This window comes from Mus caroli, unplaced genomic scaffold (genome assembly GCF_978045245.1).
Source record: "Mus caroli unplaced genomic scaffold, Mus_caroli_1 scaffold_15, whole genome shotgun sequence".
NCBI classification, from domain to species: Eukaryota; Metazoa; Chordata; class Mammalia; order Rodentia; family Muridae; genus Mus; species Mus caroli.
Genome location: NW_028227270.1, coordinates 87,863,094 through 87,877,925, shown reverse-complemented (window position 1 = coordinate 87,877,925; position 14,832 = coordinate 87,863,094). Strand labels below are relative to the sequence as shown.

General features: G+C 39.4%; 1 protein-coding gene across 1 annotated transcript; it reads right to left on the bottom strand.

The window, feature by feature from the left end:
• Nucleotides 1-344: 344 nt before the first annotated feature.
• Nucleotides 345-10,216, bottom strand: LOC110288367 (serpin B9-like). Its single transcript, XM_021154730.2, has 7 exons — nt 10,194-10,216; nt 8,054-8,231; nt 7,205-7,342; nt 6,699-6,816; nt 4,756-4,898; nt 2,168-2,323; nt 345-752 (listed from the first exon to the last, which is right to left on the bottom strand). The coding sequence occupies exons 1-7, from the start codon at nt 10,214-10,216 to the stop codon at nt 345-347; spliced, it is 1,164 nt and encodes a 387-aa protein (XP_021010389.1).
• Between the last annotated feature and the right edge of the window lie 4,616 nt (nt 10,217-14,832).

Below are 14,832 nucleotides of genomic sequence, written 5' to 3'. Positions count from 1 at the left end.
TATGGCAAGATTGATATGCCAGGAAAGCAGTGTATATAGTTGGCATAGTTTGTGCAGTGAGTCTGACATTTATTCAGGATTGCCTTAGAGAACTTTGTAGGCTATCTTGTAGAATATCTTTGGATTCTAAACACAACACGAAACTAAGCAACTCTGGCTTACCAAAGGGCACAGATGAGTGTCAGGGTAGGGACAGATAAATGTGGGTGTCAATAGACTAGGGTCCAAACAAGAAAGTGCCCTTATTGTGGAAGGTGTTTTGCCCCTACTTATCCATTCTCACAGAGCTATAGGAGTGTTAATATGCTGAATAGAGAACTCTCCTTCACATAGTAAATATGTCTTTATGGAAATGAGAACCTGCCACAGAACAGGATGCTGTTGGTTTTGTTGTGCCTGATAAAGAAAAGGAAAGGGTGGTCAGCACAGAAAGTTTGGCCATCATGAGTTTCAGCTGAACATACAGTATCATCAGCTGTGGCTGCTGTAGCTTCTGTGCCTTCTTCATTAACTTCCACAACACACTTTTGAATGAACTTGGACACACACAGGCTTCTCTCTGGAGACATTTCTGATAAGTCAGCCTTGCCCCCTTGGAAAATATCCCCTACTCCCAAGTCTTGAAAGATGGACTCCATGTCATAATAATCTTCCAGTTTAAATTTTGGAAGGAAAACCAAAACTTTAGTGGTTTTCAAATAGTCTGGTTTGGTCCAAGCTGTTAACTTCTCAAAAGTGAGATTGTCTTCCACCTGTCAAAACAAAAATAGAAAATTTCAGATTTATAGTTGTGGTATTATTCAGAGACACATAGGTACTCCCTGTTCACAGCATCCTCAGTCATCATACAAGGGGCACTGCCTATTCACATGGCCAGTCAATGTGAGGGTCCTACTGTCTGGCCAGCTTGTATGTGGCTTCCCTTGTGGGCATGTAGGTCAAAAAATCCCAGGGTAGAGAGACCTAGCTATCCTTTCTTAAATCATTTCTGATATATCTTTTATTCAAAAGATGTCTATGTCCACTTGATTATGGTTTAGGTTCTATTTGTTTTTGTTTTCTTGAACTAGGCTTAGTTTCAAAGATAGTAAATAATTGCTGCTAAAATAACAATTAAAAATTGGAATAGAAAGAACTTGGTGTGAGCCACACCAGAAGGGAGTTCTAACTAGGATAGCTTTTTTTGTGTTTTGTAGACTGTTGGGATTGAATATGAAATTATACTAAAGGTCTCTCATTGTGAACCCTGGTTTGGGAGGCAGCTAAAATTTTAGGCATAATGGATCTAGCTGAATGAAGGAAGTATACAAGAGCTGTACCATGCAAGCTCATCCTTGGTCCTTTGCTCCTTCTTATTTCCCTGGTTTTTGTTGAATAAAATGTCTAGTCTCTTTCACATGCACCTGCCACTATGATAATCAATGATGGGGTCAGGTGAGTTGAAATTAGCCCTTTGAATCTATGAGTCAATATAAATAAGTTTTCCTCCTATGGTATTTATATCAGACCTTTTGTCAGTGATGAAAAACTAATAATACTCCAGAGAAGCAGCATCACTGTTAGGGAGCTGGATTCTGAGATCTGTGGAGATCTTCTGCTTACAAAGATCCTTTAGATCATGCACTCTCTACTGTCCACCACTAAGAGCATAGCTCTCACACTGTGAGGAATCCTACTGCAAGGAAGGACATGATTGTTAAAATATCCTGCTTGACGCTGTCCTCCCCAGGTGCATGCCTTCTCTTCAGATTTGTTGGGTAAACATTCAATATTTTCTGTCTATTTAGTATTCTGAAATATTAAATAAAATACTGACAAAGATCATGATATGTGTTATATTTATTGAGGGGCTCTATAGGCCAAGCACTGTGCTGTTTGTTGCATGAATTACCCTCAATTTATTGTATCATGCATCCATCTCCAATTTGCATGATGATGCTATATCATGTGGCCAGGTCACACAGTACATATTGAGATTCTTAGGCACAACTTTGATTCCAGTAAGATCAAAGAGTTTGAAGCTGGGTTTGTGAATACCACCCTCTAAAAATGGCAGTTACAAAGGAAAGAACATTGCGTTCTGTTCTAATGAGAAAAGACACCAGGGCCACAGGATTGTTTTTTTATCCATTGAAAACTGAGAATATTACAGTTTTTCCTGTCCCACCTTGCTGAGTTCCACACCATCATCCGGGAGCAGGACCACCAAGCTCAGCTCCTTGCCCTTATAGGGCAGCACCAGCACTTGAACCTGCACCTCATTCACGTAGGCGAGCTTAAACATGTCTTCCTGAAACATCATCTGCACTGGTCTTTTCTCATCCTGAATAGAAAAATCCCCAACATAAAAGATATAATTGAGAGAGTTCAAGATTTCCAGATCAACTGCCATTAATTCCAGAATTGTTTACAGCACTCACAGTGAAAACAATATTCTCATTTCAGTGAACACTTAGAAAATGTTTGTCAACATCTTCCTCATATCAATATACAAGAGACTTGAAGCTGATATGAGCCTGTCTCATTTATGGTTTCTAAAACACCATGAGCAAAAGCAGCTTTGGGAGGAAAGGGTTGTTTATTTCAACTCACAATTCTCAGGTCACATTATATTACTGTGGGAAGTCAGAGTAGGATCTCAGGCAGAAGATATTGAGAAATGCTACTTCTTGACATGTCCCCCATGGCTCTCTTGGCCTGTTTTCTTACACAACTCATGACTACCTGCCCAGGGTTGGTACCACTCACAATTGGCTTGGACCTCACCAAGCATTAGTCAAGAAGAGGTCCAACAGACTTGCCTCCTGGTCTGTCTTATTGAGGCAATTTCTCTATGCAGAACCCCTCTTCTCAAATGGTTGTAGTTTGTGCCAGGTTGACAAAAGAACTAGAACAGGGATTCAGAACAAAAATAAGGTGCCTAATCCAGGAAAAGAAATGTGACATTTAATTATTAATAGTTATATCCAAATTTGTTCCAATGTTCTATAAATGCTAAGTTCATAGTCATTTATCCCCATATTGGCATAATTGAGAGTTAGTTAAATCTTTAGGAGATTGGGACTAATGTGAGAAGTTAAGTATTGGGGATGGGGTGTCCCTGAAGGGAATTTTGTTACTGCTTTCTGTCTCCTGTGAGGTAAAAAAGGCTTCACTATATGTTCCCACCATGCTGCAAAGCACCACCACAATCTGGAATGATTGGGCCACCTACTCAACTGAAACCTCTGGAACTATGAGCCAAAATAAACATTTCCTTTTAAAGTTTCTTATCTCAGATAGTTTGTTACACCAATGTAAATGTGAGCAACACATCAGATGCAGGATTTTTGCCATTTAATGTGGTTAACCATAATATATGGAAACAGCAAAATCAATTATAACTAACAGAAAAAATCATAAAGGAGATTGGAATGTTTTCATAGAACTGTGAATGGGTCTATAGAGAGATACATCCTCTCAGAAAACAACCTGGATACAGGAGAATACCTGCTCAAATGTTCAATATGATTCACAACCCTTCAGTCTATCACAAAGAAAAAAGCTCAAGATCACAAAGAGTCATAGGTTTAAGGCAGAGCTACATCCTGATAGCCCATCAAAGAGAAGGAAAATCGCAAGTTAAATTACTACAAAATGAGGACTATATGAACAGATTTGCATACTTGTCTGTGATGAAACCAGTCACAAAGGAGGAAATGCTTTTCAATCTATTATATGTTAGGGGCAGTCTCAACAGAACCTCATGTATTTCCTTATAATATATTGAATGTTCCAGTTCTGATAGTCCAATGATATATTTCATATACAAAACACATGGGAAGATTTTAATTACTGTAGTACACTAAATATTAAAATTTGCTACAGATTATATGTAATAAAGGTTAAATTTATACATTAGTGAAATTGTTCCTTTACAAAGCTTGAAATACTGCTAGCAAAAACAAATAGTGAGATTAATATTCATAAGGTTACAAACATCATTAAATTATGTTTTTATAGAGATAGGGCAAACTTTTCTAATATCTATTTTAATTCAAATTATACTCCAATTAAGACTGAGATTTACTAACTCATTTTTTTTTTTTTTTTTGGTTTTTCGAGACAGGGTTTCTCTGTGTAGTCCTGGCTGTCCTGGAACTCACTCTGTAGACCAGGCTGGCCTCGAACTCAGAAATCCGCCTGCCTCTGCCTCCCAAGTGCTGGGATTAAAGGCGTGCGCCACCACGCCCGGCCTAACTCATTTTTAATATAAGAAAACTGACTATTGCTTAATAATAATAAGTTGACTAATAATTTAAAATGCTTGTAAAACTAAAAATTACTCTGTTAAATAAGTGTTTGCATATTACTTTCTACATTGCACCATAACCCATACATATGCTACATTACACTAACGACTAAGTTTCTGAATTATTCAACTTAAAGATTTAGAGTAAGGTAGAAACATTAGTTTTATGAGAAATGACCAAAAGTAGTATGAGTTACCAATAGACTACAAAATCACACAGGCAGCAACTATTCCTTATTCTTATCATTTTCCTATGGAGTTTAACCTTTCAGTCAGAAATATAAGTCTCAAATGGTGTTCTGGTATTCCATGATATCTTTCTTCTCAGGCTGAGAGTCAATCCTAGCACTCCATAAAAAATATGCTATCTCTACTAGTGAGCCATGAGCTTCAAACTCATAATTAAAGCTTTCCATGCAATTTCCTTGTAACACTGACATGAGCTACTGGATACTATTGCTTACCTTGTTTATTTTAAAGGACATTTTCCTGGTGGACTTTATGTCAAACTGGTGATGCCACCTTCCTTTGAAATATAAGGCATTGACAAGTACAAGCCTGGTCTCTGAATCAACTGAGCCACTTGACAACAATTCTGGAATTTTCCCTTTTGATAAAGCAGAGATTTAATTCAGATTCCCTTTATATATGTTAGACACAAAGTCATATGACATTTGGGCAGACCCAAGCATCACATTTTCAAATTTGCTGAATGTATACAAACATATTAAAAATAAATCTAAGCAAAACATCCTCCTTTTTGTGACTCAAGATAATGCACATCAAGGTGAAGATGGTGAAAGACTTTTAAGTCCCTCAAGGAAAGCAGGTTTTGGAAAAGTAGAAAAAGACTCTAGGGTAGAGGAAAAAACAAGCAGGAAATCTGGAAAGGGATTAGGAGTGAACCTGAGGTAGCTAATGTTAGTTCTCATCTTGATTTTCTTCGGAATCATCTAAGAGACAAGTGTGTGGCAAGATCTGTGAGGAAATTTCCAAGAAAGAGGAACTAAAGGATAGTAAACCCTGTGGGTGGCCAATCCAATGCTGTTCTGCCAGATATACAGTTCTGAGAGAGCAGTAGTACTGCTTTTCTCTGCCTGCCTTCAGACCCTTTTGGTAAATGCACTACTGAAACTGCTGAGTCTGCCAATTTTACCTGAATCTGGAACCAAATAGCTTTGGCCATTATGAGGATGAAGACTAGTGGATCTGCAGAATTTTCTAGGCTTTTCTTGCCAGACTTAGACTATGGAGGTCTCCAGGCTCCTAGACTGACAAGCTAATAGATTCTGAGCTTCATCGCATGCAGAAGGTCAATCTGTGTGGTGTCTGCTAATTTACTAAACACCTTCTAAGTTATATATTCATTCAGTTTCTCTGTAGAACCTGACAAATACACTAATGTTTAATCAAATTCTCTTCAGGAACTTCATGGTCATGACCAGGTCTTAAATACCACAATATGATAGAGACTCAAAGGTAGAAAGTATTATATGTCCGAGGAATTCCACAATTTGGAGTGCTGTCCATCACTTGAAGAGATAATGGAGGTAAGAAGACATATTCCTTTCTAATGTACTAAGGGATATCCTTCCAAGAATCAATTGTTTATTGTATGCTAACATACAATATCAAAGTTCACAAGAGGTAGAGACTCTAACAAGAAATGGGCAAAGAATTGCTGAGTCTTTAAGAAAAGATTCTCATTCTTTACTCCCTGTTAGCAGAAATAGGAAAGTACCTAGTGATACAGAGAGATCAGAATGTTTCAGATATCAGATAATGCTCTCAATGCTCTCATCTACCAAGACCTTTCAACCCCAAATTTGATGTTCTCTTAGGCCAATATGACTGAGGCTCTGATAAATTGTGTTCAATTGAAATCAAGTCTAGTTTCATCTAACATAAGTAAGGGAACTAAACTGGAAAATATGGAAGCAGAAACATGACTCCTTTGCAAAGGTAAATATGGTGAGACCTGAGACAACTTAAACTGTAGGAAAAAGAAGCCTCTAGGCAGGATTAGAAAGTTCTACCCACAAATCTACTTTTCAGAGATGGCAGAGGCACAGGACCTGTGAATACTGGAGACCAGCCCTATCTTTTAATGTAAACTGTTAGATTGGAAATCTCACCATATTTGCATCAGACCCTCTCCTGTCCTAAAGAAATACTGAAACAACTGTGTATTTACAATCTAATTGTCTGAGTAGAACCTCCATGAATTCATTGAGCTCTAAATTATACCATGTGGCCTATATAGGCTGAATTACCTTGACTCAGAAATAATGGTGAGATTAGTCTATGGTGGTGGGGGGAAAGGAAATTAAGAGAAATTGGAGGGAAGGAGGAAGGGGTGGATAGAAAGGACAAAAATATGGAGTGTGAATCAACTGGAAATTCTCACCTTTGGTATTTTTGCAGACCCATGTGTTTATGTGATTCCTGGCCTCCTCTGGAGCCTTGGTGAAGGGGAGCTGCGCCATCTCCCAGTGATAGAACTGAAGACAGGACTCCTTAAATGTCTTTGCAGGAAAAAAATGTTAAGTGAGGTAACACTGCAAAATAAAATGTCTGCAAGCTCTTCAACCTTCTGATTGATATTGCATTAAAAACAAAACTAAAATTAGTACAGATGCTACTTAAGCAAAAACATCTTTATGTTCTATGCCTTTGCAAATGGGAATAACTTCTGAGGGATGTTAGGTAGCTGGATCTCACTATGAAGCATAGCCTGGCCTAGAACTCCCGACCCTCCTGAGCTTTTCTGAATGTAGGTATTCTAAATGTGAACCTTCATATATTGGCTAGTATGTGATCCTTAGTTTTCGCAAATCCTCTAGGGTCCTTCTCCTGTGATCTATCCAACAAGTATTTGAATACAATTGTTATCATTCTACTAATAGAACTTACTGGGAGGAATTCACAAGTGTTCTCTGCAAAGAGCCTATTGGCCATTCTGAAGGTATACTTTCTGGTTGGCTTCTTCAGGATATTGAGAATCCACAGGAACCTCTGATGAATGTCTATCGCTGTGTTTAAGCCTATTGCCTGTGAAGGGAAAGACAAATATGAACTCAATTATGAAACAATTTGGTTGCAAATGGAGTTTACAAGCTGAAGAGATAGCTCAGACAGTGCTGTATAGGAGGCTCTGATCAAAGCAGCTTGGTAATGGAACAATTAAAAGCAGGAATTGATCTTCCTTGCCAGTGAATAATTACAAGTCTGTTGCTCAGAAAACATGAAAGATTTCAACAACCCATGTTTAAAATAATTCCAACATTTTTCACATTGCAGTCCTCAGGACTGACACTAGGATCTAAGGTGGACAAGAGTTCTGCACCACCATGATAAAATTAAAACAAATCAATAAAACAACAATAATGACAACATCAGCAACAAAACAACATTTCATTTGAAATTAACTCCCTCAGGCTACCCTTTAACTATGTATCCTCTTACCTCAGTCTCTTTCATATTTGGAATTAAAGGCCTATGCCAAGAGTACAAGCATGGAATTTTTTGTACCATTTTCTCAGTGGAGCCTGGATAAAAATTTGAGAGTTCCCTTTATTTTATTACTCAGGAAAATTCATTACCTTACAGAAGTTATTGACGGAGACTGCCTTCCTTCTTAGCCTCTGCTCCATGAAACATATTCCTACCTAGGTGAATATATTTCTTCCATTCTTTCTCAACAGCTCTTATGCATGTGAAATAGATGTGGGGGTGGGGCTGGGGATTTGACAGGCAACTTACCTCAGATATCTGGATTTTGGTGTTTCCTTTCACTCCCAAGAGGACCATAGCTAGAGCAGAGGAGATGTTGATGGGAGAATAGCATACATTTTTGGAAGGGTTGTTATTACATAACATCTTTAAAAGATTGACGGCAAAGGTGCCATTTGCTTCATACACAATATTCAGGAAGGGTGGTCTAGAGGCAAAGGAGAAAAAAAACACTCAACACACCACTGAATTATCACTGTTCTGAAACAGAGAAATAAGGGACTCTACTTCTGGTTGTCATTTTATAGCTTATATGCACTATAAATTGAATTCTAAAAATTCACTTTGAGACAAGGTACTTCCAATTTTAAGATTATTAGATACATCTGGTCTTGATATCAGATCTAGTATCTAGACAGGTATTGTCTCTGCACATATAGAAGGAAAGCTCAATAAAGAGAGGACCATTGGACATGCAAACTTTATATGCCCTAGTACAGGGGAATGCCAGAGCCAAAAAGTGGGAGTGGGTGGGTAGGGGAGTGGGGGGGGGGAGGGTATGGGGGACTTTTGGGATAGCATTGGAAATGTAAATGAGGAAGAACCCTAATAAAATATTAAAAAAAATTCATAACATAACACAGCTGAAAGAGGTGTGGCTTCAGTTCCCTTCCATACAGACCAACTCCTCTCTTCTCAAGGTGGAGATGAGAATAAAGAAAAGGAGGAAGAAAAGACAAAGCAATAGACAACAGCCAGGAGATCTAAGTCCTTTAGCATGGTTTCAGCAACTCTCCATTCTAGACTCTGCCTGTGAAGAACCTTCCTGTGTTAGCCATGAAGCAGAAGACAGTAACATCCTGTCAGGTGTGACAGGAAAGACACTGAGATACTGAATGAGACCGAAAGATAGGCTGATACCATATACTCTGCTGTGCTGCTGGGAATAGTCCCCTGCAGTGGCTGCTCAGGGGACCTTGCATCAGCTGCAGGCACAAGGACTACTTTTATCTTAAGCACGCCTCACCTCCGAAATGAATGCACAGCTTGGCCCAGACTGTGACTGCTCCAGATACCTTAATGCAGTTCTGAGTCACTGTGCATCCCATGACTGTGCTCTCACTGTCATATGACCCTTTAACCCTGAAAGTATGTTCTGGAATGTTTTCTACTGTGGTAAAATGCAGATCACATAGCCTAGGGAGCTTCAGATATCTCAGTCACATACTTCTTCCCACTCCTCAGACAGAGGAACACAGCATCCTGAGAGTACTTAGATCCTTTGGACTCTACCCTTAAGTCTCCCAGGGCTCTGGTGGAAAGATGGGGTTGCTTTCTTTTAATGACCTACCCTCTGGTTGGTCCTCTCATCTGACCCAGCTTCCACCCCTTCATTCCTGCCCATTCTTATGTCACTTTAAAGTTGCTTCTAAGTCCTTGAAGTGATGTTTATTACACCTAGAAGGTCACCTATCATATCCCTGTCACTGAATTCAACCTTCTCACCCTTCCCACCTTCATTGGTACAGACAACTTCAGGACCTCTGCTGTCCTACCCTAGCAAAGGTTCTCCACCCCAGGTCTTCTCATTGCCCCTACTGTAGTCTTTCTCATGATGGTTGTTTTTTCAACCTTACTAGAAGCTCTGTGAAGGCAGGGGAGAATGCAGGTACTCCAAGTCTAATCATTGAGAAGCATGATTAAGACAAAGATAAGGGTCCGGAGTTCAGTTCACATGTTTAACTTATTTTTTTAAATGCTAATGAAGAGTCAGACTAGAGCCATTCGATCTTTAAAGGGCACAGAACTAAGAGACATTATTTGGCAGATCATTGAAGAGAAGTTGGATGTAGTCAAATGGACTAGGTGGTAGGACCTGAGAGAAAGCAAGAAAAGGATAGTAGATAGGCTACTGAGATTCTGTAGCACTTATGCCTAATACAGATGGGCCAATACAGTTCTAGGACCCAGCCTTAAAATAATCTTCACAACCATTGGGCGATTGGGGTCTCTAGAGGAGTCACCATTCCGAATGTTCACCAGATTCCACCTTCCCACTCTCTATTTTCCTAACTCGATCTTTGGTGTTCCATCTCCTGCACTCAGCCCAGACTTTCTAAGGATGGTCTTCAGAAGTCCCACAGCTCTGGGATGAGCAAGGTTCTCTTACCTCCCAACTTTGTGGCCTCCCATTGTATTCAAGTCTTGATGCTACTGGAGTGCAGCTTAGCTGCCTACCCTGTTCAGACAGTCCTTTTATTTACTGCAGAGCAAGGACATCATGCTCAGTGCCCCAGGCAAGAGGTGGAGAGGACATTCCTGACCTCATCCAGCTCCACAAGGTAGAGTCAGATGGGGGTTGGGGAACACCTAGGCTCTGAGAGAAAGTAAAACTGGTAGGATCCTTGAATCTCTGGCTTTCAGGGAACCAAGGGAGAATAGTGGTTCTAGTTGATTGCAAGGCTCTGTCCCTGTGTGGGATTTAGGTATGAAAGTATTTGCTCCATGTGTCCTGTCAGGTCTACACTCAAACAAGCAAATGTAAAGAATCCTGGTGCTAAGTTCCCACAGAGATTTTTGCAACTCTTGGGGCATTGCCTGTTCTATTGGAGGAATCCTTGTAAAATGACAGAAACTTCCTCTGAGACAAATTAGATCAGGATGCTGTGTCCTCCATCCAAGGACAAGGCATATTCTATTTGCATCTTCCCCAAAAGAGATACCTCTTTTCTTTTTCTTTTTAACTTGGCAATTCTTCGGTGCTTCAACTTCTTTAACTTTTAAAACTAAAATAATGTAGTTTATTTTTATTCTACCTGCATATATGTCTTTGTATCACATGCATGATGCTGTCACAGAAGCCAGAAGCCAGAAGCCAGCATAAAATTCTCTGGACTGCAGTGTTTCTTAGATTCAGGGGTCATTTTCCTACCTGGCCAAGATGATGGTAGCTTAGGAACTATCGGAGGACAAGTGCATTTGTGTCAGACGCTTGATCTGAAGGTATTGCTGATTTGTCCATTAAAACATTCATTCTGTGACTTTGAGTATACTTTCAAAGCTGTATGGCAGTTACATCTAGTTAATACCTAAATCCTGTGATTACTGGGGGGGGGGGGGAGCTCACTCTGTTTACATCATCACACATCTAGTTCTCTCTGTAACTGTTAGGGCTTTATTTTCCTGAGCCTGAGAGCTCACTCAATATCAAACTATCTGTGGTGCACTCAGCCTAGAAAAGGTTTCCACTCCAAATGTGCCCTTTTGTGAATTTTGGATGGGCAACTTTTCACCAATATCTTCCTCCCTGAAGCATTGCAGTGGTACACTTTGTCTTCTCCAGAGTGCATATCTTCTGCTGAGCTTCAGGTTCTGTCAAGAAGCTGCTCACACAACTTGCCTTCTAACCCCTGACACAGCAAGGAGTGACATCAGCTGAAGGACCTCTGGCTTATGGCTTTCTTACTCATCTGGCCTGAGGAAAGGCTTGGCTACCACATGTACAACATCTGCTTCCTCAGTCTCCTTCTGTTCTCCACTTGCAGAAGGGAATTGAATCTCCAATATCTTGTAGTTTTTTCTATTACTCTGCTCTGTCCAACAACCAGTCTGACCATCTCCTGTCTTAACTTGTATTCTTGAGGCCACTTTTCCATTTGGTCCTCCATCACTGAAGCAGCTGGCTAATTTCTACCTTCATCTTTGTCCTTGTTTCCTCTGACGAAGTGTCTCCATTCTATTCTGCTCCTCCTTTTCCTTCTCACAGCTCTATCCAGAGTCTTCCCTGCTATTCTCTGTTTCAAGCCATATTATTTTCTTTTTTTGGCTGGAAAGTTCTGGGATTTTCTCCCATGTAGTTTCTCCATATAGTCTGTTAGAACATGGGTCTATTTTTTAAAGCAGTGCTCACTCTACAGAACACAAATTCCACAGCAACACTCTTCTATGTATACATCACCTTCCTTCATCATGTTACTGGCATCATTCTCAATCTACTTCCTGCTTGATGGCACATGGTCCTTATTCTTCTCTCACATTCATTTTTGTCAAAAATCTACCATATTGTTGCTGCTTGGGGCTTGTAACCCACAAATCTCCAGCAGTTGCCCTCATGTCAACCACTACCAAAGTACTGGACCTTGTTTTTATAAATAAATAATGACTTTAGACAAGCTTTAAATATGTATTGTATTTTGGCAAGATAAAACCATAATTGTAAGACTATTAAGACATGACTTATACTGTGAATAAGGTTTTTATAAGATTCCAAGGAAGCTGCAGGTTTATTTCTGGAAGAAAAATAAAGACTATGTATGCTCAGGCTGTAAGCATGATTGCTGTTTTACTGTTATTGTTTCAAATATTTCTACATACAGAACGAGCACTGTGTGAATGCCTGTAACCTTCACAGAAACCGTTTCCTTGGAGGGTACAAGTATTAATCAGACCCAGGGGTGAAGGACTTCATTCCTCTCAAGAATCTTCACAACGTTCAGTGCTGTGTTAAGAAGGTATTTCTCAGACATTTGTTTTGTGACTGTCAAGAGATACTAATGACAATATTAATTATAATTAGTTTTTATTGAATTGATCAATATTATATTGTTTCTATATTTTATCTACTATTAATTTTATTATAAATATTCATGCATAAATTTATAGAGATGTACATTCAGTACTGGGGATCATCATCATCAATCATCATATTGCTAGTGAATTGCATGATACAGGATTTTTCACTCTGCACTCTGGTTATCTTTTCATCTCTATGGTAAATTCTAAGTCCTCTCAAGACTGAAGATCATTCTTACACCCTATGCACCTGCCTTGTGAACATGCCATGTCTGTGAGATGTGATTAATGGAACACTTCTCTTATCCATTGTCACAGCCCTGGTCTGTCTCTTTTTAGAACCTGAATGGTCTCTGTTAAGAAAACCTCCTTTCATGCCTCCATTGCTCCCACTTAAGTCCTTTTACTCTGAAGAAATCATCAGAGACTTGATTGGTTCACTGGGATTCCTGCCATGAGAACATGGAAAACCAAGAACCTGAGTTGATAGAGCTAAGAGTCAAGGTATGGCCCTGATTTCAGTGTCCCATTGCTGTTTGACTATACTCTGTCCTTCAAAATGGTAAGACAAGTTAGGAATCTCTTTTTGGGAGACAGCTTTCCTCTGAAATGCTCTTGGATTTTGCCTTCATCAGCATGGTATTCCCAGGTAAATGGCAAGTCACTGAGGAACAATGTTAAATGGTTGTTAGCCAAAGTCTCTTTAGATTATCCTCATTCTTTTTCAGGCAGCCCAGGTACATTTTCCTCTTGGTTATAACATCCAAATCTTAGGGTATGATAGGCCTGTGTCTGAACAAATGGCATGTTAAGAATACAACTGGATCTACTTGTCTGTCATTGCACCAGTACCATGCAGTTTTTATTACAATTGCTCTGTAGTAAACCTTGAAGTCAGGGATGGTGATTCCACCAGAGGTTCTTTTATTGTTGAGAATAGTTTGTGCTATCCTAGGTTTTATGTTATTCCAGATGAATTTGCAAGTTACCCTTTCTAAAATAGTGAAGAATTGAGTTGGAATTTTGATGAGGATTGCATTGAATCTGTAGATTGCTTTTGGCAAGATAGCCATTTTTACTATATTAATCCTGTCAATCCACGAGCATGAGAGATCTTTCCATCTTCTGAGATCTTCTTTGATTTCTTTCTTAAGAGCCTTGAAGTTCTTACCATACAGATCTTTCACTTCCTTAGTTAGAGTCACACCAAAGTATTTTATATTATTTGTGACTATTGAGCAGGGTGCTGTTTCCCTAATTTCTTTCTCAGCCTGTTGATCTTTTGCATAAAGGTCACTGATTTGTTTGAGTTAATTTTATATCCATCTACTCCAATGAAGTTGTTTATCAGGTTTAGGAGTTCTCTGATGGAATTTTGGGGTCAGTTATATATACTATCATATCATCTGCAAATAGTGATATTTTTATTTCTTCCTTTCCAATTTGTATCCCTTTGATCTCCTTTTGTTGTCTAAATGCTCTGGCTCAGACTTCAAGTACTATATTGAATAGGTAGGAAGAAAGTGGGCAGCCTTGTCTAGTCCCTGATTTTAGTGGCATTGCTTCAAGTTTCTCTCCATTTAGTTTGATGTTGGCTATTAGTTTGATGTATATTGCTTTTACTATGTTTAGGAATGGGTCTTGAATTCCTGATCTTTCCAAGACTTTTATCATGAATGGGTGTTGGATTTTGTCAAATGCTTGCTCAGCATCTAATGAGAAAATAATGTGTTTTTTGTCTTTGAGTTTTTTTTACTAGGAACTTAGACTACCCAAGATACAATTTGCAAAACCCATGAAACTCAAGAAGAAGGAAGACCAAAGTGTTAGTACTTCCATTCTTCCTAGAACAGGGAACAAAATACCCATGGAAGGAGTTACAGAGACAAAGTTTGGAGCAGAGACTGAAGGAATGACCATCCAGAGACTGCTCCACTTGGGGATCCATCCCATAAACAACCACCAAGTCCAGACACTATGGCAGATGCCAACAAGATTTTGCTGACAGGAGCCTGATATAGCTGTCTCCTGAGAGGCTCTACCAATGCTTGACCGACCAATACAGCAGTGGATGCCCACAGTCATTCACTGAATGGAGCACAGAGTCCTCAATGAAGGAGCTAGAGAAAGCATCTAAGGAACTAAAGGTGTTTGCAGCCCCATAGGAGGAACAACAATATGAACTAACCAGTACCCAAGAGCTCCCTTGGACTAAACCAGCAATCAAAGAAAACACG